Raw genomic sequence first — 25,423 nt, 5'->3', positions numbered from 1 at the left:
AGACACAAACCACACACACACAGACACACACACACACACACACACACAGACACAGCACATCCAAAGAATTTGGCTTTTGAATTTTATTTTGTCTTTTAATAAACTTGGAACATTTGGTTTTCAACAATGCCTGGTGAAAAACAAAAAACAAAAAACATCCACAAAAGAAATTCCATCGTAATGGTACGACAGTGTAATGCACACTCATGTTAAAGTTAATCCAGCACAGAGAGCTCAGGAAAGAGACAGAGAGATAGACGTTTGCTCTGAACTGTACACATCCGTTGTCCTGTACATGTTAGTCCTCCAAAGTAAATACAGTAAGTTTTTGATTACAATACACACTGTACAAAGCTATCCGAGTAAGGCAACATAGGGACTATCAACCAGTTATGGAAGCTGCTGCAGGTTTGGTTGGAAACTACAAAATAAAGTTTTGCCTTTTGTTTGCATCTCCTCTCCTCCGTGTATTGTTAACAGGGCTTGTCAGAAGGAGGACCGTGGACCAATGGCGGAGGAGTACTGCCAGTATAAGAACCTCAAAGCGAAGGTCCGTCTACTGGAAGCCCTGCTCAGTAAACAACACGACTCAACCAAGACAAGTTGAGTTACTCACAGTGGGACTCCTATTTAACAGGACTCAGATCACTTCTGAAAAATTAGGCCGTGGGGTCTGGTCTTGGTTAATGCCATGCTCGTTATGTAGATGCACTTTACGTGAAGAAAACTGATGGAAATTGGTGACAATCTGAATGAAACGCTGGGTAACTGCAGAGTTGTTGTTTTTTTAAAGTCCCAAAAACACATCCCTTATCATTCATAACACATCTTATAAACCTGAAGTAGCAAGTGTTTGTTATGTAGCACAAATCTATGTCAAGGATGAAAGCGCTGTGACAACTTGATGTTAGTTACATCTGAGTAATTTTAAGATTACTTTATGTATATTATGGCACTTTGTTACTAATTATTTTCCTTGCCAAAATACTTTTTTTTTTTTGGACGACTTTGTCCGCAGTTAATGTGGAAGCTGCATTTTAAAAGTGGTATCTTGGCAAAAGAAATGTGTAAGCTTAACTGCAATCAGTGTGACAATCCTGCAGTGTTTGTGCGTGTCCGTTTTTTTAGTCCTACATTGTGCTATGATATGCATTAAGAATTTCATCGTTGATCTAAATTGTGACCTCTTAATTTACATGTTCACCACAGAAAATATGTGAATGTTGGTGAACGTAGGCATCATAGTGCAAGTAACTGTATATCTGCTGTCAAATTTGTGTTTACCCTCTGTTTAGCCAGTATGAAGTTAATCCCTCCCCCCCCTCCCCTAAATGCCATTGTTGACAATGATCAGAGCTTTTGACATTGTGCACTTCTGGTTTATATAGTTTTCTATATATATATATCTATATATATGAATGTATCGATAAAAATAAATATTTTTCCACATTTATTCTGCTAAACACAGTTTAAGGTTCTACTTTCTGTCTTTCCACTGACAACAACAAATAAGAGTGACTGTTGCAGAAAAAGTTGCAATGGTAGAGGTGCTGACAGCTTTCATACTCATGCTGCTCAGAACTGCATCATGCTTTTTTTTTTTTTTTGCTTCTTTTTTATGTCAACGAGTAGTTCACACTCGGTCATCAAAGACTCTGTGAATACACATTTTAGAGGCTGTTGCATTAGTAGTGTTACGATTCCACAGCGGTTTGACGTCTGGTTTTTAATACCTTTGGTATAAAGAAAGATGACTATCGATGCTGCAGCCCTAGAAAATTGTAGTACCAGTCCATGCCACTAGTTGGAGATAAAAAAAAAGAAGTCTGAATTTGTCAACTGTGGAATAAGAACAAAACATTTCTAAAAAAGACAAAACAGTCAATATAATCAGGAACAGTAAAATTATTGTCCACGCAGACGGTGGACACTCAGTTAACAGCATATCAATAATAACAAGGCAAAGGTCATGAATAAAACATGGGACAACTGATTAAAATAAACGGGAAATTGAATAGAAGCAGCCCATATTTGTTAGTTCCATTAAAGGGTTTGGTCAGTGTGACTTGATGGATGGATGGATGGATGGATGGATGGATGAATGGAAGGATGGATGGATGGATCTGTGTCCCAGGTTTGCATTTTTCAGTTGGTGGGCCCTTATGAGGGATATCTATGTTGTTGTTGTTTTTTTTGTTGTTTTTTTTTAAGTATGTTTTCACCGTTAGGTTAACCCTTTTCAGATAAGGAGACAGTGGTGCAGGTGTCAGAGTGTGTGTACCTCTCTCTTTTTTCTCCACTCTTCTTTGGGAATGATGGTCTCTTGAAAGTACAGAGCAGTGTCAGAGATATGTTGGTGTGCATGTCTGGGAGCCTACTAAATCTGCTGCTTCATGCATGTGTTGGCCTGCTTCATCAGTACATGTGGACTTCCTCTGTGTGTGTGTGTGTGTAGAGGTCAGTCACCTCCAGTCCTTCCTCTTTTACGTTCTGCTGTTTCTTAGCGTCCCACGCTGATGTTGCAGGTCTTGCAGCTGGGGTCTTTCTTGGCGTTTACCGTGGACAGACTCATCAGCTGGTGCCCGCTGATCTCGCCCACCGTGCCCGAGGCCAGGTCCACCGGCTCTGTGTAGATCACCTCCAGGTTGACGTCCTGGGCGTGGTGGAACACCAGACCGCCGTCGCCCCCTTCATCCTGCTTGCAGGTAAGGAAACGGTTGTTGCTGATGTCGAGCGCGGGAAGCCTCTGCTTACAGAAGTCGTCGCCCCTGGAGCCCTTCGGCGCCAGGACCAGAATGACGAAGTGGTAGGCTGTGTACATGCAGTAGAAGTCTCCAAAGTACAGGTTGGTGTCGGGGTTGAAGAGTGTGTCGGCCCGGGCCTCGAAGCGGGTGGCGGCCGTACGGGGAGTCCTGCGGAGGTTTGCCTGTGTTGAACTCTGTGTTGCAGCTGAAGTAAATGCCCTCCAGCTTACCGCTGATGGGGGAGCCATGGCTGCCGCTGTTGTCTTTCACCGACGGCACCATCCGGTTCTCTTGCGTCTCCCTAAAGTTTTAAGAGGAAACAAAAGAAAAAGAAAGGGAGCAACATGGGCTGTTAACAAAACGTCTCTTCGGTTTTCCTTTTGGGCCAATCTGTAACAAATTCCCATTTAGGCAATCAAAGTCATTTTATAAATGCAGTTAGGCAGCGGCACTACGTTTCAATTAAATTATCATCAACAGACTGAGAGACACAGGCCAAAAAAAAAAAAATAAGCTGATTATTCAAAGCGGTGAATTCTTTTATGGCAGCTGCTTATCCTCGAGTCAGTAAATCTGAGCAGTAATTAAGAACTGTAATTAAACAGCTATCACTTCAAAAGTTTGTTATTAAATCCATAATTCACGCTGTGTTGCGGGCATGATGGAATTATTCGGCTCCCTCCACAGGTCACAGCAGCTCATCAAGCGGTGGAGACAGTACTGATACTCCCCACATGGTGGTGCAGTTTAACAGAAGCGCAGCCAGTCAGCACAGCAGCTGCAACTCAGCAAAAGGGACTATCCAGATGATGTCATGCTGTGCAGCGCCAACAAAAGAGAGCTCGCAAGCTGGTGCTTCAGTACAGAAAGTGTGCTTTGTTAAGCGTTTCCTCCGAGGGACAGGATGCAAAGAAGATATGGAGAAAAAGGCAACACTATAAACACCACTAAAAAAAAAAAGGGGGGAAACACACGGCAGGAGGTTGGAAAAAAATAAATAAACTCGCATGAAACCAGACAAGAACCGGTATTCACTGTAACTGCACAGTGCTTCGGTAAAGTGTGGGCTACTCCAGAGATATTTCTCTCTCCCCCGTCTGTCACAATCTTCCCGTGTTTGCTTTCTTTTTGCCCACATTTCCCCTAACAACCAACCGTCAGCTATTGTCTGGCAGAGTTACACCAGGCTCTGGTTGCTTTCAAAGAAATCACAAGGCAGAAAGAAAAAAAGAGGAAAAAAAAAAAATTCTCTTGTCTGTATGTGTGCGGAGGAGTTGAGGAGCTCACTGGCTGTTGCAGTACTTTGACGTACTTGTGTGGATTTATGGAACTAATCAACGCGCTTCGTGCAGCCGCAGCACTGCAACGGAATATCTGTCCTGTTTGGCTTCCAGCAGCTGCAAGGAAAGGTAGTGATCCGCACAAATTTAGCGCTGAATCCCGGGACAGAAGCATTCCGGTACGGTTATCTGCATCACCGCGTTGTTATCACAGCTGCGTATTAATGCTGAACGCAGCTCCGTCAGAGCTTAAAGGTCATGTTAGCGTCCAGTGACGTCACGAAGGTCAGAAAGGACACCAGATGCTGCTGTGAGACGTGTTGGAAGAAAAAAAAAATACTGACGTGATGAGAATATTAAGTTAAAAAAAAAAAAAATAGACCTTAACAATTACAACGGTAATGTTAACAGAATACTTAAATAACTCTAAATATTAAGTATTGGGGGGGGAAAAAAAAAAAAAAAAAACGACATCACTTAGAATGCTACAGACGAGAAAGGGATGACAAGAGACTTTATAAATGTGCGTTCCACTAAGCTGTCGACCGAGGCTACAAAGAAAAGCAAAAAAACAAAAATAGTACGCTGAGCCTGCAGCGTAACATAATTGTGATTGGCTCTGGTGCAAGTATGTTTCTTAGGCCCCTCCCCTTGCCCCAAACACACATCAGACAAATCAGAGTAATTGCATTAGCAAAAAAAAACAACTTGTGTAATGTTTTAATGACGAACGCAATAACCATCTTATCGTTTCATGATTCTGAATAAATGGCTCACTTAGAACGGATAGGAAGGAAGATACAGAAGTAAAAGTCGTAAAAAAAACAAATGTATTCAATTACTGCGGTAAGACTTGTCATATGATTTAAAATCCTGCATTAACACTGACATTTCAATAAGCAAAGAAATCAGAAAAAGAGAGCGAGAGAACTAATGCAGATGCGTATTTAGATAAAACCAAAAACAAGCTAAACAGAGGAATAAACATTGGAGCTATACACATAGCCAGCTGTGCTGACATACAAAGATCAGACAGTTTCAGGCTTCCGGGCACAGTCTTCTTGACGTACAGTAGTTCTGTAATCGTAAACCATTTTACTGAGTAATGGCAGTTCCTACCTGGCGTGGTCAAAGTACTCTTTATTCTGGTTTCTGTAGAAGACAGAGAAACGCAGCATCCGCCCAGCGATGACCTCAGCCTTTTCCAGCAGCTGGTTTAGGTGCACCGTGGAATAATCTGCAAGCAGACACAACACATCAGTTGTGATAATGAATGTGCCGTCATCTGAAAGATTAGAAACCGATGCATGAATGTCATTAGCAAATATTGAATAAAAAAAAAACAACATCGACTTTACGCTCAGGATCCTGAGATTCTTCCCTCATTAACTTCTTCTGCATATTTATAGGTTGATCTGACTCAGCTTTTAGACTAAGTAGATCCTTTAATAAATTCCACTTTCACCCACCGTCTCTGCCAAATGGGTGTGGACTTTTTTTCAAAAGTGTTATTAAAAAAAAAAAAAAATCCTGAGACGGTATTTTTCCCACGAGCACTAAACACATCAACACGGGTGACTGCGTAAGATTCACAGAGCCTTGAATAAAAAAAAATAAATAAAAAAAACATTAAGTTTATTCGGCTACTCTACATTTTTAATGTCAAGCAAGTTGATTTTTTTTTTATACAGAAGGCTGCTCGCATCAATGAAAATGAATGGCTGCCTACAAGGAGATATAACTGCATTTGACGTTGCACCTGTCAAAACATATGGTGTGCTTCTTCTTTTTTTTTTTTTTAAGATGGGGCTTTTACAGGAGCGGAGTGGAGGCACGTTTTTGCCCGACTGGGATGTAGAGGATCAGCAGCAACATTAAGCATTCTTCTTCATCAGTTTCTTCATCACACTCACTTTTCGCCCGCCTGCTCTCCATTCCCGCATCTAAACTGCTTCTCGTCATCCATTTCACAACCACTGTACCCTTCTGTGGCTTATTTTTTTATTTTTTCTAGAGTTAGTTTCAACATTTACGGCCGCATCATTAAGGATCCTCTGCTTTGGCCCAGACTGAAATATCTCGACAACTACTGGATACGCCGCCAAAACATTTTGCGTACACATTTCCGGTCTCCGGACGATGAGGCCGCCAGATTTCCAAATCAACTTTTTCTGTGGTGCCTCGAGCAGATGGTTTGAAAATCTTAGTGAAATGTCTTAACAATTATTACATGGATTGCCTTGAAATTTGGTACAAACATTCATCACCACCTCAGGACGGACTGGAACGTATTTTGAAAACTTCCATCGAGCACCATCATCGGGTCAGAATTTGTATTTGTTCGATGCTGATTTCGGATAAAGTGATGACATTTCCATCAAACTCAGTAGTATTTTTTTATTTTTTTTTAAGTTCTATAACACTATGCACCATTTTTATATACAGTCTATACAGCATTCTGACAATAACCTTTAGCTCTGTGCCTGTACAGCCTCACAAAGCTGTTGACTTTAGCGTTGTCACACAGCTGGTTGGTAAAACATTAGATGGAATTGAAGCGGCGATGTTGTCTCCGACCACAGGGACAACCGTCCCCGCCCTCCTTCATAAATTCCACCCTCGAGTCTCCATGCCGTCATCTCCTTCCCCCCCCCTCCCCCACTGTAAGCCTGTCGTGATTTTGAACTCGGTGACCTCTGCATCAGAAAACATACAGCACAGCTCCCCTCGTTGCTTTAATCCTTCTTTTCCCTCGTCCGCCCCTCCTCCACCTCTCCATCCATCTTCCCCTCCGCTCGAGCGCATCGGCCTCCCTGTAATATCCCCCCTTGAACTGCGCGTCATCCTTTACTCCACCGTATTCCTCTTTCTTCACGTGGTTAGCCTCCGCAGATTCAGCTGGTCACCGCCGGAAACCAAAGCCGGCCGTGATGTCACGTAGCCTGATTGCACCGCATTACTCACCAGCAGTGCAGAACTCGATGATCTCGCTCCACTCGGAGACGGCGTAGTCCCCGTCGGTCTGTTTTGATGCGGTCTGGACGGCCACGGTGTACTCTGTGCGCGGGCTCAGGAACCAGTGGCCCCGCACCGTCATGGGCAGGGGCACCGCCTTGGCCACCAGCTTGGTGGGAACATCCTGGAAGGGGGGGGGGGGGAGGAAGAACAGGGGTGAGTGATGACAGGAAGGAGCGAGTCAGAGAGAGATGCTCCATGTATTGGCCTTCATTCAGCCACATGCAGAGATTTGCAGACACCTGCTCGTCAGCACACACAATTCACACAATTCACTGATTGCAGGGAATAGGTGTGGCGCCCCTTTAAACTCCGTTCGCCCCCACCACCCCAGGTATCAGTGGGCTTTGGCAAGCTCATCAATTGGACTGAGAGCTCCTGCCCGGCAACGCAGTCAGCCCCGTTAATCCACCAACGCCGCCGCTGCATCAAAAATAATCAAAATACGAGTATGGGGTCGCCGGCAATAACAGAGCGGAAAGAGGAGAAACATTCAGCTACGCGGCAGCACCCGGGAAGTGAAAGCAGGAGGAGAGGAAAAGATGCTGATGAAACAAGTCTGTAAGATTACCAGAACAGATCGCTGACTATCTGCTGAAGGAGCTGCTGACTTGCTGGTGCAATTACTCGGGAGGCAGCGAGGGCTGTGCGAAGTGGTATTAGCCTATCAGAGCGCAAAGCAACAGCTCACTGTGGAGTCTTGGAACGAAACCACCTTGAAATGAGTCTTTTTGCCTCGAGCATGAAAAGAGAGGTCGGGTTGAGGCAAAACACGGTGTTTCAGCTTCACAACAATCATTTTAGGTTTCAGCGATCAAGGGCTATCGTATCGTCAAATGTGTATAGCGTTTCGTATCTGTCATTATCACTAGTAAGATGACGGGTATGGCCATAAAGGGGAGAAATCTCATTCATTAACGGTCTGCTCACTAGAGACAGCAGCAAACTGTACAGCAACACAGTAAAAAAAAAAAAAAAAAGGTGGAGAATATCTATCAAGAACTGAGACTTAACACTGCTTTCTTATAAAAGAATGTCTGGTTTGCTTAAAATCTGCATTTCTAGTAAAGGTCCATTACTAAACAAACATTTGATTTACTGTAGTTGTCATTTCTTCGTCAACAATCGCCAAAAATATCATATTTATATCAGATTACATTGTAGAATTTATCTTAAGTCGGAGTTTTTGGGAGATAGATTCCATTTCAAGTGGCTGAAGTATCACTATGGTTTTCATTTCTTTTACCCGTATACATACATACATGTAGAAATGAATTCAGTATGGCCTGGGTTCACGTATGGGAGGACTGCACTTTTTGGCATGTTCGTGCATCGTAACTGGATGTCGTACCGTGTGCTGTAAAACCACGGCTCCTTTGTAACATGTGACGGTCGTCTTGGCCCGGTATCACGCCAACGCATGCAAGACACCCGTCAGTTCCCAAGAGGATGCCGCGTCAGTGTCACGTTTTGTCTCGCCTGGGCGTGAAACGTTCCCACGTGTGTGACCAAGGTCCAAGAAGGAGGTCAAGTGACAAAGATGATCTGACGAAGGTCATTTAATGAAGTAAAAAAAAAAAAAAAAAGGATAAAGTCCCAGTTAGGGGGTTTAGATGGATCTAACCCAGGAGTTTTTGTGACTAACCCTAACCGAGTAGTTTCCTCCTAAACCTAACCGCGTGTTGTTGTTGTTGTTTTTTTTGGATAAAGCAAAGACACCATACTTGTCACACTCAGGCGAGGCAAAACATGACACTGATGGTGTCCTGCGTAATACTGGGTTTCAACCATTATGTTATTTGTATTTATTGCTACTGCCCTCTTGACTGGATAGTTTTACCTAGTTAAATAATGAAATTATTAAAAGCTATTGAGAGCATTATTCATTTTTTTTTTTTAATTTGGTAAAGGGTACTTAAAGATATAGCCTCGCTTATACAGGCATTTGGCCTACTTTGTGCTTTTTCATTTTTTCAATGCAAAACTTATTATTCTAGACACATTTGCAGAATGCAGCATACTCCATTCATTGAGAATACAATGAGAGGCATTTTGGTGAGTCACCTCTTCATCGTGTTAACTTTAAAAATCTGTTTATCGGTCTACGTGACCCAGGCGTTACCTTGTGTTTGAACTTGTTGGAGTTTTTGTTCTCCTTCTTGTTCAGGTCGATGAAGTAGTGCGTGATGCGCTCCTTGCTGCGCGCCTCCATGTCCCAGCAGATCTTGAAGGAGTCGCAGGTGATGTTGCTGATCTTGATGTTCTGAGGAACAGGGAGCTCCTCCATCTCAGAGATGCTGCCGTCCTGGGATTTACTGCCTGCGTCGTTGAAAAAAACAAAACAAAGAGCAGCGTTGTCAGTGTCAAACACAACAATAATATGCACCAAAATGAAATTTTGAATCATTCACATTTACTGTTGAATGCACAAAGGGCTCTGGCCGGAAAAGATATCTTAAATTTGATTGAATATCCGCTTTGAGTCTTTTCTCGTAATGTCGTACGTGTTTCGAGACTTTGATCAGTGATCCACCATGTCACTCACTCACACGCGCGCACACACACACACACGCACGCACACACACACACACACACACACACACGCACACGCGCGCGCACACACACACACGCACACACACACACGCCACACACCACACAAAGAACTGGATGCGTCGCTGACTACCATATATGTTGCCATGGAAACACATCAGCCCCTCGACACGCATACACACCTATCTGCCGTCCAGAACATAGGCGGCATTGAATATTTCAAACACTTGAATCCCCTGTGTTCTCGGCAGAAACTGGTCCATTTATAATCAGTTTAATGAAAAAGACCCGGGGACCGCAGAGAAGCTGCTGCACATGAGCCTGCAACAATAACATTTAAAATGCCAGTGAATGTCAGCGACCTTCAGCTATTCATTTAAGCTGGATAGACTTAATTCAACTTTTTTTTTCGGTCATTCCTGTCTTGTTTGTCCTAAACAAAAAGGCCAACAATGCTTTTTTTTTTTTTTTTTTTTTTTTTTTAATCAAAGTGGATAATTGTTACATTTCTCTGAGCTGCATAGATTTCAGGCATTTTAAGTCCCGGTGAGTAAAATGTTTAGCACCCGCTCACAACCCAAAGTGCCACAGGGAGGCCAATGAAAATGTCAAAACACAGTTGAATGAAAGCTTTGTAGAATTAGGATGAATATAGACTTTGCGTCACACAATAAGACGCCCACTTGGCATGGCAACAATGTGTTTTCTGTGCATGCTCCGGGGTCTAAACACAAGAGTGAGTAAAATTCAAGAATGCAGTATTTGAGGGGGGGGGGGGGGGGGGGGGGGGTAACGCTCAACAGGACCGGACTCTTTAGAGGGTTAACAATGGCAGAAGCAGCGGAGCATGTACAATCTATCTCCGGGCGAGTAGTCCCATAATTGGGTGCGTGGACTCTCCTGTCTCACCTCCACTAGACACGAACAGTGGAGCATTTGTAGATGGATTCATGTTTGGAAACTAGAAGATAATTTCTCCACCCAAAGTGCTTCTTGTCCTTGAGACAAAAGCAGTCCAGCCTTACAATTTCACCTGGTCTTGGTTTTTCAAAACATGACTTATAACTGTCTCAATAGATAGATAGATAGATAGATAGATAGATAGATAGATAGATAGATAGATTTACTTTTTTAACCCCGCAGAGGGACATTTTTTTTTTGCTACAGCAGCATTATAGTTACAGGTACAAAATATAACATCCATAGGAGACAAATATACGTTCTTTACCAGCCGACCACAGCGGACCCCCTGCTTACTTTTGCCCTAATCACTAGCTCCTAATCACCACCAGCTGATTACCAAACATAATCATCTTTAACATAAAAACAAAGACGTCCTATTGTTACATGCTCGAACCAAACGCTACTCATTACGAATTAAACTTGCGCACTTGTGAGTTTAGTGTGGTGATTTTTCAGTGATTACACTAAAGCATTTATCATCTTTCCATGGTTTGAGCTATATTTTAGGGGCATGAGGTGAAAGGGATTTCCATGTAAAAATGTAAACAGGCCAAACAGTTAAATCCTCAGCCTGACCGTACCACGCGTAGCCCCTCAGACCTCATGCAGGACCTCCTACGCCTCTCTGCTTTGATTTGTGAAATCATCTCATCCCGCATAAACCCCACCGAGCTGATAAGTTTGGCTCCGACCGAGAGGGGTCAGCGCAGACAATGACAGGGCAGACCTCTGACAAACTAATGCTCCACCCAAGTCGGCACACCCGATGTCAGCACTGTTAAGTCCCACCTGAGACTTTATGTTGCTGAGCTTTAACAAAACAAAACAAAAACTAGACAAAGACGAGGCCTGCTGTCATTCTCTGACATCCGCATCAGGGAAAGATAAAACACACCCAAAGGAAGTTAAACGCCGCCGAGGATTTCTTTCAGGTTTTCAAGGTGCCCGAGTGAAGCGTTCTTCTAAAACCGCTGAGTGATACAATTCACCGCTGATTATAAAACATAAGTTTTCCAGTTAATTACTCTATCCTCGATTCTCCCCGCCTGCGGGTACCTGCAGTATGTGAATATAAACATCCACCTATGCCAAATGCCAAAGATGGAAAACCTGTTAACTCACTTGCTGTGTTGAGCCTGAAGCAGATCTCCTCCTCTGCACCATAAAATGCTAATGTCAACACTCACGTTTCTCTTCAAAACAAGACCCCATGCAGGTTTTTGCTCTCCCAGCTCTCTGGGACTCCACACTGCTGATTTATCTCTAATGCGCTCCTAATTAACCCGCAAACGGAGGCATTATTTCAACACAGTGAAGCTTTTTTTTTTTTTAATGCATTCAAATAGTGCCAGTATAACACTATTAAGACAACTTAGTCAGACTAAAAGTAATTCTGTCTGGGACATCAAGCTCTGAAGACCACAGTTTACCGGTCAAAACTCAGGAAATGCACATGACACACAAAATATCTGCAACTACCGCGCTGTTCTCTGTGCTTATGACAACAGAAATAATGAATGGTGCTAATAAACACAACATATAAGGTGAAGAATGACCTTTAGCTGTCAGGATGCTAGTGCAGTAACAGATTTACTATCAAAATGAGGACTGAATATCAATCTGAATATAATGTGGACAGGCGAGCCTTGCCTGCAGGTAGAGACGCTGGCTTTGGAAGATGCAGTGCTCAGCTCCGCTCTGAATCCTCTGGGACTCCGTGAGCAGAGGATGAAAGATGGAGGAGCGAAAGCCAAGCAGGATGAAGGTCAGGCGGTAAGGGAGACAGCAAAACCTTTTAAAGTCTCTCACAGGAGGCCCAAACCCTGGTTCTGATTTAAATGTGTGTGCCAGCATTGTACCTCGGCTCTTCGTAATTGCATCAGCTTTGCACTTGTAGCTCATGTTCATTTTGCAGAATCGTATTTTTTTTTTTTTTTTTTTTTTTACCACAAAGCCTTTGCACTGCAATGTTCCTCTGTTATTTTGTCTTATTATTTATTGCACTGTATCATTTAAACTTGTACGGGTGTGGGGGGGGGGGGAATTGTGCCTCATCATGCTCAAGCAAAATGAGAGTCAGTATTTGAGCCCTTGCTTAAGAGCTTAGGGGTACAGATTACTCATGCTGTGCACATATGCACAGGGAGCTCAAAATGACGTGGAGGAACTGTACGTGCTTGAGCAGACAGTGCAGGACAGTAGATATGTGCCCTATGGAAAAAGCATTAAACCAGTTTGTTGCATCTACTAAACCCAAACAAATGGGCCGTATTGGGTATTGCCCTTTTACTCAGCATGCAGTCAAATGCCACGGTGTGGAATAGCAAGAGATGCAGAAGGATCAATGAATATCTTGTTAACATGCATACGCAGGCCCATCTTAAGGGCTCTCTATTGTGGGATTTGTTCCAGTCACACCTGGCTTCATAATGTAAATTACCTGTTCGTGCACTTTACCGGCATGAGGAAAGTGATTTGATTTCCATTCGGCACCATCTAAACATCGCAAATGGACTCTCTCTGCGGTTAGTGTGTGTCCGACATGTGAGATTACCGTCCTCCATTAGAAGTATTCAGGCTTCTTAAACTCCAAACAAGTCAACTTTGAACCAAGGTTAATGGTGAAAAACACATTTTCCGAGCAGTGTATGTGAAACAAAGAACTGGCAGGTGATAGTAGATCGTTTCAGACGGCACTAGTGGGCACTCAGCTCAGACAGACAAGCCTCCTACGTTATAAGTTGCACGGTTAGTTCTAAAATTGAACCGCAGACATGAGCAGCACAATAGACACTCGCTAGGCGTAGATGCTCGCAGGCCTTTGAAAAATCACGCCTTTGTTCGTCTCAATGCACAGGCTCGACGGAGACAGAGACCACGCTGGGAGGTAGAGAAGTTGTCACTAGAAAAAAAAACGTATTTTTCTCCGAGTGAGATAAACAATTCCCCTGTTCATAGTGGTTACGCAGTCTGCGGTTCCACCTTTTACATATCAAAAAGCCCCCTGAACAGCAAACAAAGCCTTAATAAAGACACGTTAATAACAGTCTTCAGTAAAAAAAAAAAAAGAGGGCAAATTAATTCAATTCAAGAAGACCTGTTAAGGAGGACAGGCCTGTTTCTCTAACCTAATCCAAAAGCAGAATGAGTCATCGTTTCTCATCTGCATTACAATTGAATCTCCACAATAAATACTGTACTTTTTCTGCACTTCAAGTCTTGAGTTTCTGTATAGAAGAATCTTTTGTTTGAGCAGAAGGCACTGGAATTTTTTTTTTTTTTGCAAAAAAATAAAATTAGCATGAATGGATTTTCAGGGTTGGATTGAACTGCCATTCAGCTCAACAAATGTTCTGAAGTCTTTAATAAAGTAGTCAAGTGCAAGTGAGAATGTTCTGCATAATATGCACCTTTAACTCTTGCCAGCACAGTCATGGGACACAACTGCTCTCGCTGAACGCCGGCCAAATTAAAATGCCAACTTACTCAGATAATGCCCGCTGTTGTAACATGCTGGAACATACTGGATAAGATCTACACAGGACCACTGAGTAACAGTTGCCACAGGAGTCTGTAACCACGCTTTGCAGCTCTGTGAGGCCGTGCTGAGACACAGCAGTGCTTTGAGCTAAATGCTAATGGCTTCACAAGGACAATGAACGCGATGGTGTTTAGCATACGTTAAGCACGTTCATCATCTTAGTTCCTCTTTAATTTGGCATGTCAGCGTTGTAACATTTGCCAATTAGCAGTAGGGTAAAAAGCAAAACACAGCTAAGATGAACACTGGGTTTTCTCCACCATTACAAGGATTCGGGCGCAGCAGCCGAGCCATTTTGGGCAACACCTGCCAAATGAATGTAGACTGCTAGTGGAGAGCATCAAAACGGACTAAATGACTTTTCCCGGATCTAACAGCTGCAGTTGTTCCCCCCCAGTGGGCTTCTTTAGCAAGTTCTGTCTTTAAGCTTTTTGGGTGTTTATTTATTTATTTATTTATTTGTATCTGCGCTGGCTTTTCCAATTTTTTGGAGACTTTTACAGATATATGGTAATAATGGTAAAAAAAAAAAATAAAATGATCTGAAATGTCATATCTTTAAAATGCTGGATCAAATATTAATTTTGCATATATTTTAAATGTTGGAACGACACAAAATAATGTTTGATGATAGAGGTAGATGAAAAGTGAAAAGAAAAGTTAGGGGAATTTCAATCTCTGCCAACACAGACCAACACTGTCATCCATAGAGCAACACATTTCTAGTAAAATAAAAAATAAATGAATGTCTGAAATGCTGCACATTTGGGGCAGTGAGATAAAAAAAAAAAAATTAATTAAAAAAAAAAAAATCAGCCTCAACACAATCACTAATCTCGCTGCCAACTTAATCGGACACAACTTTTCGTGGCGTTTCTCAGCTCCACTGTTCTTTGGCAGATATTATAAACGGAGTCTGTTCAGGTGTTGCTGCTCTGCTTTTGAAGGAACAACGACAACTGATAATTGACAGGCACAGGAGCTTTGCTTCAACTTAACACAGTAACTTGGTGATGATAAGGCACCTTTAGCAGATGGTATCCCTCACTCTCTCCCTACCTCCATCCATCCATCCATCCATCCATCCATCCATCCATCCATCCATCCATTCGTAATGGGCACAAACACGCCTGCCAGACTGAGGGTGTCATTGCTTTTTTTCAGACAGAGGGATTTCAAACAGTACTGACACACCACTTGGTTGCGTAAATGGCAGCTATCCGTCATGGCAACTTAATTATGTCAGTGGCCACAGAACAAAGGCACTGCGAGACATGCAGTGTGTATTTCATTACGCCCAGCAAATACGCATTAAGGGTGGATATGAAATCAAAATGGTGGTGGAGGGGCTGGTGACAAATTGATCCAGTACAGCGCCACGGGAGCGGTTCTCTGCGTCCAAAGACTACAAACTGCACTACCCCCTAATCTTGGCAAAACTTCCCCCACCCCCACATGTCACAGCCCCATCACCATACTGAACCATGAACACCCGCTCTGACACGGCGAACACACAGAAACAACTTGTATCCCACCATTTCTTTTGTGCATTGAAATGCTCCAACAGTCCTCAGTGTGTGTGTCAGAGAGCTCTTTCCCGCAGACACTGGCCCAACTGAGGCTGCATGCATCCATTTGCTGGGTCAGCACCGGCGTACAAGCCTCTCATGCCAGTAATGAAATATTAATGTTTTTTGGGAGATAAAATTAGGAAGCTTTGTAAAAACTGAAATGAATGCGGTCCTTGGAAGAAAAAAAAAAAATGCACGTAATGACCAGATAATATAACACTCCAAGAAAGGTAGAAGATGGTAATGTAGCCTTCTCTTGTACACGGGGTGTGGCAGGGACAGTGTAAAACTATACATCTATTTTTGGAGGTCATTTAAAAAAAGGGACAAACTGCAGGGAGCGGTCAAAATAACAGGAACACCAATATAATCCATACTCAAAAACTCACTTCACTTAGTATTCACTGAAGTACTCTGCTGTCCACTGTGTCTGTCAAAACTACATCTCGGATTAGACTGAAGAGTGCAGATGATCTGCATGATGAGCATAAATCTCTTCTCATCCCTCATCATGAAGCTCAAGTTTTGCCCACCGCAATGAGCCAATTTGTGCATATAAAACAGGTAATACTAGAGAATGCTTTGTGAAGTGACAATTAGCAGTGAATACTGATGTTTCAAGTCACCCATGAATAACAACAACAACCACTTGTTCTGAAGAATTTGCACAGAAGGTAGACACTGTGACTATGTTGTTCCATAAACAGAGAGTATGTGGGTGTCTCGAGGACACCGAGATACTATTTACACTGGCTAATCTACTTGACAAATAGGAAAGTGGCTGTTGTGCTGCAAACACTAGGCTTATCTAAAACAAAACAAAAAAAGAAGAAAAGAAGCTTGCCAGTAAACCTGCAGCACAGGAGGCACAAGGCTGGCACTGTTGAGAAGTGCAGCCCCAGCCTATACAGTACACCATTATTAAAATTAAAGCTTTTAGAATCAGGCCAGCAAAACACTAAGAGGATATAAACTGCATGCTGTTTTATTGCATTGTGTGGAGCAGCCCTGGCAGATGAGAAGACGAAGGCAGTGTGGAACAATGACTGCGCTGTGATCAGACACCATTGACTCGCTGGATGCCCTAACCAGCCAATCCACATACAGATCAAGGAAATCTGGTAGAGCTAAGATAAAAAAAAAAATATATATATATATTTTTAAAAAAAATTAACGAATGAATTCCACTGTGAGAAGATCTGATGTCATTTCATTGGCGTGGATGTGAATTAATCTCCCATCTTAATTAAAAGGCGTCTCTGTGACCATGCGTCTTGACTCAGATGTGGAATGAGCGGTGTGTAATTGCACTGATGGGTGTGTAGGGCTGCACTGCCTGTGCACACACACACACACACACACACACACACACACACACACACACACACACACACACACACACACACACATGTGGGTGCAGCCATGTTTCAGCCTCCTATTCTCTCTTGATGATGACTTGCTTTTTTTTTTTTCAGCCCCACCATTATGTTCTCATCAGGGTAAAGCCCGCTGACGTTAAAACTGCTTTTCCATTTTGACATTATGAATCTGTTTTTCGGATGTCTCCTTATCTATCGTTACATTTATTTGAACTCTTCATTTAGGAGGTAAATATGAAGACAACTTTTGAATTCTGACAAGACAGTTACAGACAATCCAGCATGGGAGACTGGGAGACTTGATGAATTATAAATATAAATGCAGGGCAGAGTTTACACGAGTTGGAAGATGGGATACGAGATGAACACGGAGTCATTTGCATTCATAAAATGTATACAAGACACGCTTTGTGCAAATAAATTGAATAAGGCAGCTGCTGGGAAATTAAGAGACAAGAAGCAGTGATTATAGGCGGGGTGGCTGCCGGCCTCTGTCCATGCCCGTGGTGCTGAAATAAAATCGCTTAATATTCCCTCCTCGCTTGTGCATGATCAGTTTGCAGGAATACACATTTCTTTTTGGCTTTAGATTCCTCTCTTGACTAAAACCTTGTCGCCGCTGTAAAGACACTCAGCTATTCCATCCATTCATCCATCCAAGGAACCAGGGGAGCCACCGGCAACAATTCCCTTCAAACACACAATAAGGCATGCCGCTAAAAAAAAAAAAAAAAAAAAACTAAACAATGACAAACGGACTGCATGCGCTGCAGCGGCTCACAAATAACCAAGCGGGGCCTATTGCACCGGTGTTATGCGGAAATATTTCAACACCCCAGTGAAAACCAGACACATCTCTCCCTTACCATCTCGTTCGCATAACTGTATGGCGTCCAAGCTCAGGTCCTTGATCATCCCCTCGCAGGGACTTAACGGACTGGTGATGTTGTGCGCCAAGCCTGGTACCTCCATCTCTGCAGAAGAGCCTGTGGGTGCTGCTGTACTGGTTAATTGCTGACGCGCGTTAAATGTCGTCCACGGGACTTGCAGAGCGGCAGGCGTCCGTCCACGTTCGTCGGGGAAGGAGAGAAGAAAGAGAAAGAGAGACCGGTGTCCAGTCAGTCCGCTGCTCTTTCCGTCGCTCACAGCTCTCCTCTCTGTCTCCTGGGTGGTGCGGCGAGTGGCGCGTCAGAGGAATCGTCACGGGCTCCGACAGCACGAGCCGCCAGTTGCAACATGAAGCGCAGCAGCTCCTGCGGAGAGGCGTTCAAATGTATAAACCTCAAAGGCAAGTCTCTGATTATCTTTTATTCCACTCGCTCCAAACGCACACCCCGCAGCGCCTCTGCGTTTCAGAGAGCCACAAGTGTGCGCGCATGTGTGTCCTGTGTGTTCTGCCACCGCGGGACAGTTGAACATGAATAGTTGAGCGGATTAGTGCAAGAGACGTTCTGTAAATTCAATGGCCTCTTATGTAACCAGATTAACCCGGTGTTTCCCCCCCCCCCTCCGGTTTAGGTCTACTTCTGAACCGTCCACACAATCCCGTTCGTTCCCGTTTCACTTTCAACGTCATCCCAGCGAGCCTCTCACATGTCCTTATTTGGTGAGGTGTAGCCCTGTCCTGCAGGAGCTCAGGTGCAAGCGGACCACACAGTAATGAGCTGGGGGACGACTCTGACATATTGCACGGCATAATAAATGAACCCCTCCGCTTTGCCACACGCCCCCTCCCGCGTTAATGGCACGTACTAAAATGCAAATCCCCAGTCAGTTCAAAGCCAGAAAACCATACTTTATGCTGAGCTGTTTACTATCTCCATTAGACCACCACACCCTCTTTATCAGTGGCCTGCAGGAACACGATCACCAAGGCATGAAAGGTCAAGTGCCCATGTAAATGGTGGCTATGCGAGGCTGCAGGCGCCTTTAAAAACGCCATTGCTGATCATCATGGAGTCATGTTTTATTCTTGTGCTTCCTAAAGCAGTCTTGTCTCGTCTTCACACTCAACAGGGGAGCATCAGAACGAGACGGTGTCACTTTCTATTTGTTTTGGTCTGTCTCGGTGTTACACAAGGTGCCCTGAGGAGAGACCACAGAGTGCTTATCTCGTATTCAGCGGACAACGGATTCTGCAGCTGCGCTTATGGGACCCCTGAGTCATGCTGTTCCAAATGGCACAAGGAGAAGTGCTGCATTACAGGCTACAATTGTAAAAGGGAGGCCCCCGTCACTCACAGGCCTATGTAGAGGCACACTGACACACCAGCATCCGAAGTTTCCATATTCCAATTTAGACAGTCAGTAAACTAGTTAGTTGGGAAGCATTTTCATGCAGATTGAAGGATTAAAAAAATAGGGTTGTACAGCAGCCACGCGAATTAAACTCCTGGTAAGCTCATAATCACTGCGGCATTCAGATTCGGTAGGAAACATAGACGCAACACTGAAGGCCTGAGTGTATTCCACGCTCAGATTTCATGAGGGCATCGCTGAATCTGGCTCAAATTTCCTATCTGGGAAATCTAACTCATTAAAAGTGAAGGTCAGCGTGCTGATCACTCCCTGCAAAAACACAGCCATCTGTGTCTGAGGAGAAGATGCTGCTACAGTATCAACACGTGAAATGGCATCTGATTTGAAACCAAAGTTATTTTTGGTGCGCATTTGTATGTTTATATATGTTTACTATGAGCATGACTTCCCAACTGGGCCCCCCTGCCGTCTCACATATAAGAGCATTACGCTGTTATCCACAGATTAATACAGCATCTGTTTAAATGCCTGCTTCCGCTAAACATTTCAAAAACCAGCTCATCAAAAGTCCACAGCATAAACAGAATGAGCTAGAGCACAGCTAAGCACACCCAATTTAAACAAACCCTCATTGCTATGTATGCCATCATCTATTTCTCTTTCGTCTCCCTGACTCTCCCTTCCCCCTTCCCATTTTACTGGCTCGGCCTGCCGTGCTCATCTGGTGTGGCGGAGGAGAAGCGGGAGGAAGACGAGGCTGACCGATTCTGGAGGATTCCTTCTCATTCCACCTCCATCCATCCATCCATCCATCCATCCATCCATCCATCCATCCATCCATCCTCCCTGCCATCGCTCTCTCCACCCACCCGTATCCCCTCCAGCGAGAGTCGTCCCGGGTTAGCATCAGTGTCTCCAGTCGAGCTGCAGGAGGACGAGGGAGAGCGACACCGAGTCCTCCGTAACACACACCCTGACAAGTTCATCCCCTCCCCCGTCCTCCTCTTTGATCTACATCGTCTTTTTTTTTTTTTTTTACTCCTCACATCTTTTCCTTTGTTTTCGCCTCTTCAGACTTACTTTCGCTACATTTTTTTTTTTGTCTCTCACTTTGCCTGCTCTTGTACTCTAAATCTCCGACAGTGCCATCTTACTGTGTCAGTGTGTGTTTCGTGCGTGTGCGCATTATAGGTCATAGCGTGCTCTGCATTGGCAGTCCACTCCGATTTGCTCACTCTGCTGTGCTCGGAGGCCACGCGAACACTCAGTGACAGATGGAGAAATAGCAGGGAGAAAGGTGTATTAAGAAAACAGGCCGGAGAGGTGTGAAAATCAGAGAAAGGATGACGAAAGAGCAGTGATCCACATCCAAATATCTCTCATTATATTTACTCATTACTTTAAATGTCTTCCTTCATCTCTCTCTCTCACACACACACACACACACACACACACACACACACACACGCACACACACACGCACACACACACGCACTCTGCGGTCGCTGCACGTCACTTCTGATACGAGAGGTCAGTTATGAGACAGTAAATGAAGCACAGGCCACAACATCTTACATTAGCCGATAACTATACCAAGTCCCCAGGGTTCAAAGTGTGTGTGTGTGTGTGTCACTTCATACTACAAACACATTTGTCTGGAATTTGAGGGCAGCAAATGAAGCATGTCATTGATTTGCAAGTGGGACGTTTGGCCTCAGCTTGGCTGCGGTCTGATTGATAATGGGGATGTGTGTCTCCGGGTCTCCAGAGAGATTCTCCAGTTTATATGGATTTCAAATGATATTCATTCATAAATGAGGCCCACACATTTTAATCAGGAGAGACCAATTAAAAGGGCACTCGGATATAATTGACCTTCACCAAGGCCGATAGGCCACTCTTCTATGAAATGCAAATCTGCAACTACAACCGGTGTGTCATTTCAAAAACTATTCCATTTATGTTGAAATCCACCGGTGTTAAAGCTGAAGCCTGTGAAAGCAAACTCAGTTGCAAGTTTATAGTTTATATTTTATTTATACAAATATATTTATAGAAATATATTGATACTTATGTTAATGATTATGTTCACAATCTAGATATTCATGTGGAGTTCGTGGCATCTCTAGACTAGCCTGTACTTTGTTGATATTTCACTTTACCAACATCTACCGGATTTTTCAGTAAAAAACAAAAAAAACAAAATCAATGTCATATAGCACCAAATTGCATCACAAGTTAGGACAGTTGGGAGGAAACAAAAAAACAAAAAAAACTGTCTTTTAACAGGGAGAAACCTCCCGACTCGGAGGTGGGTGAACCATCTGTCTAGACTGGGCAAACGATGGGCTTCTGCTCGGCGACATGCTTCCTCCGGTACCGTCTCCCAGCTGCTCGGGACCCGCCAACAGCGGCTATGTTGTCTCTGCCCGCACCGGCTACTGGGACCTGACGACTGCCGCAGCTGTTGTTGTATGATGCAGAGTTGCTCTTCCAATTATGTTAGCCTGCTAAAAGTTTGAATCTGAATAAGAAGAAATTTAGCAACACAGGTGCTTGAGTAGAGCGAGCGTGCGTTCACATTTCAAATCAAACCACTGTACAGAGTTGCAGGTGAACTCAGAGATTTGAACAACAGCACGGCGCAGTGTGACAGCAACAGAAAGTATTACCGTGACGTCCGACCCGGGACTGACGTTCCCACTTGACCTATTAAATGGCTAATTACACACTGGGATACTTTACACATTTGAACATGCAGTCATATGAACAAATAATAATCAAATCATTAAGGAAATAACACCACAGTACATATTTGGGATTTTCTATAAATCAAGTGCATTTTTAAGCCAATAAAGACAAAATAAAACGAGAAGAAATGAATTAATAGCAAAAAAAAATAAGCCAGAAACAACACAGGATATGAGCACTAGATAATGCTCCAAAAATATAATTCAAAATAAGTAGGTAGAAAACAAATGTTTTTAAATCAAGAGTTGAATACGGGTGTTAATGACATGATCAAGAAGGGGATTCTCTAGACAAACAGCAAAGCAGATCAGTGTATTACTGATTCTGTATTTACCGTTTAAATTCATTGGCTAAGGCAAAGGTTTAAACCGCCTACTGGTGTTTAATAATCACCTGGTGCTGTTCAGACTGCCTGGTGATGTATGCTGTGCTAAGCTAGAGAGTGGAATCAATCTTCTCATTCAGGTCTTCGCATCAAAGTGCATAAGTGTATTTCCCAAATGTCAAATCGTTCCTTTAACAGACATCTGACCTCATCCTCTTCTCCAGACAGATCTGGATGGATGACACCCCAGGGGACAGCAGTGATACTGGGGATGTGGCTCCAATGAAAACTTTAGGTGGAAGTCGGTCACATCCACAGTCTACACGGTCACATCGGTCAGACATGGAACTGAGCCCAAAGAGGTTATGTTTTTCAATCTGACATCAGTAAGTTTATGTTTGTTTAACAGAGGTCGAGGCACAATCAGACTGGTTGAAGTGAATAAGGCCCTCAGAGCTGGAGGTTAAAAAAAAAAAAAAGAAAAAGCATATGCAAAAGAAAGTAAGGTTAAGAAAAAGACACGGCTTGGTTTAAGATTCATTTGGAGCTGGACCAGCATTTTCCCTCCTAAGAAACTCAATTTAAAATGGTCTGGTTAATCCCGAGACAGACAATGTTCAATACATCCATATTTGAAGCAGGGACTTTTAGAAGCAAATAAATTGAAGTAATACAAAAACCCAGTTTTGGGTCGGAGTCTGAAAGGGCTTTGTGGATTTATTTCTAAGAAGCTGCATTTGAGAAGAAACAGTCACAGTTTAGGATGTTCAGAGAACTGCTATAAGTCAGTGACGGTTTTCAACATCAAATGCATTATTACTACAGTATCACACTAAAATACTATTAATTCACAAGGAGATGCAAATAAGCAAACAATAAGACTGTTTTACTGTCTTGGCGAGACATGTGTCATGTAGAAAGAATGAGCGAGGAGAAAAAAACACGAGGGAGACAGACTTAACCGCCACTATGAGCATATTGTCCACTGGATAAGAGCCAGGTATGGTGAGGTAGCAACCGACTCACAGCTCCTCTCATTTACACCTTCCCCGCAGAGGCAAGCTGCCCATGAGAACAATATGTGATGCTGCACACTCTGGTGGTCTTTAAGCGGCGAGGCAACCAAAACGCTGAAGAAATGCATGGGTGGTTATTGATTAAAAAAAAAAGCCCATCACTTTGTTTCTCTGCAATTTAGCTGTCTTTCACTCTGTCTGTCTCTCACAATAGAGCATGAAATTGAAATTAGTCATGCTGCGCCCTGAGAACGGTTGCCAGCTGGGCCTTACATATAATTGCCCCTAAGTGAGCTGAAGAGAGACTTTGATATCTGGGATTTAATAGGTTTTCTCCAGATCTATAAGGTTTTTCATGGGGTATAAACATGTATTTGTCTCTTTGGAAATTTGATAGATCTACTCTTAAGATGGGACAAGCTTCTGCATAAGGTAAAGCTCTTATTTGTTTATCCATCGTGTGAGAAATTGGCAGCGGACACCGTAGTAAATATTTCCTTAACATCCTTCCTACACATTATTCCGGAGCTCCTCCGGTTTTACTTACCAGTATTTCCATCCGATTCAGTGTCGTGGGGTTATATAAACAAGACCACGTTCTGTGGTCTTTTACTCCGTAAAGCACCTGTGGAAATTAATGACGGAGGAGGAGAAAGTGAGTGAGTCGCAAGCTGCCACAGAACATAGTTCAGTGGCACCACCTGTTTCTGTTGAGGGCTCATTTGCATTGGATGAGAGACTCTCTCCGTCTCTCCATGTGCCATGTGAACATTAATTTGCTGCCATAATCAGACAGGCCCGTGGATGAGGTTTGGAGCAGTTAATACGATCATAAGTGGAATGGAAAATTAAATCACTGTCCCAACGTCTGGCAAAATACAGCTTGAAACTGTGTTTTTATTTTGTGAACATGCATACAATGACAGACATACTTACAAACACACCTAATTTCCACTAAAGTCTCAACATTTCTAAAAAGATTTTTTTTTTGGAATAAAATATATATTAGAAGTGTGCTGTGTTATAAACAGATCCAGTCTCATCAATAAATGGCAGTTCTTTTTGAAGCATGTTATATTAAATGCAACAAATAAGCCACCAGTGAATTTGTCAGGCTATTAAATAATTTCTCTACATTTAATAATCTGTTGCTGGGTAACCATTCTCCCTTACCTTTCTAGACAAGCGTTGTTTGAAGTGTCAACACTGCCCCCTTGAGCTTTTCATTAACACTGCCTGTGTTTTTGAATTGAGCAGGAAAACAATGCATCAAGCCAAGTGGTTTCTGCTCTTTACGGTCCATGGCCTTTAATTTTGCTGAGCAGCTCATATTAAACAAAAGCTATCGTCAAGGCTCAACAAAAATGTGCAGCAGGCTTTTTGACCGCGACTTCAAACAGATGATTTGTCAAATCTGAACTCTTCTCCCAGAAATTAGCCATGAAGAAACTGGATTATAAAACATAAATAATGCCTAAAAAAATAACGAAAAAACAAGGACAGGAAAAGAGAAGAAACCAAACTTTTTCCGTGGTCCAGTCGCCTGTTGGACGGGACAGATGACGGCTTAAAATGAATTTGTTCTCCTGCAGCACGCACTTTGTTGGATTAAGCAGATGCTGGGGATGTGGATTAGGCCTCCTGTAGACTCGCTTTGCATCGTAACCACATGGCACAGGACTGCGTAAATGCGTCTCTGATTATGGTTAGCTGTGAGGCTTTCAAACAGAAGAGCCAAGATAAAGTGACTTTATGTGGGTGAACAATTAACTCGTATTTAACTCAAGTTTCATTCTTTATGGGTACTAAATTTGTCAGTGGATTTTTTTTTTGTACATATATTTAGAATGTACTGACTTTACAATCATTTATTTAAAAAAAAAAACACCGGCCAAAGGAGGGGCTTCAATATAATCTGTGCATTGGTACAGCCACTTTAACTGAGTGCTGCTCTATGTGAAGCTTCTGGAAGCAGAAAGGTTACAGATTCGTGAAGCTATTCACAGTTTAGACGATCATTGGCACCGAT

The 25,423-nt window shown here is 43.1% G+C and overlaps 2 protein-coding genes across 3 annotated transcripts in view; one reads left to right on the top strand and one right to left on the bottom strand.

The window, feature by feature from the left end:
- LOC138195246 (protein FAM13A-like) overlaps nt 1-1,467 on the top strand; it is a 50,470-nt gene extending 49,003 nt beyond the window's left edge. For both annotated transcript variants that reach the window (XM_069144480.1, XM_069144479.1), the window contains exon 21: nt 481-1,467. In XM_069144480.1, coding sequence (XP_069000581.1) covers nt 481-607 — 127 coding nt within the window. In that variant the 3' untranslated portion in view covers nt 608-1,467. The remainder of the gene's footprint in view (nt 1-480) is intronic.
- On the bottom strand, nt 69-18,419 carry LOC138195247 (phytanoyl-CoA hydroxylase-interacting protein-like). The gene is given in 6 exon segments (XM_069144482.1): nt 69-2,893; nt 2,895-3,045; nt 5,144-5,261; nt 6,989-7,163; nt 9,162-9,358; nt 17,910-18,419. Coding segments are annotated over 6 exon segments (1,140 nt in total). The 5' UTR covers nt 18,016-18,419; the 3' UTR covers nt 69-2,500.
- Between the last annotated feature and the right edge of the window lie 7,004 nt (nt 18,420-25,423).

The sequence above is a fragment of the Embiotoca jacksoni genome, unplaced genomic scaffold (genome assembly GCF_022577435.1).
Source record: "Embiotoca jacksoni isolate LCO1_2020_lvr unplaced genomic scaffold, fEmbJac1.0.p SCAF_12, whole genome shotgun sequence".
Lineage (NCBI taxonomy): Eukaryota > Metazoa > Chordata > Actinopteri > Embiotocidae > Embiotoca > Embiotoca jacksoni.
Note: the sequence above shows the minus strand (reverse complement) of the source record. Positions and strands in the feature narration are given on the sequence as shown.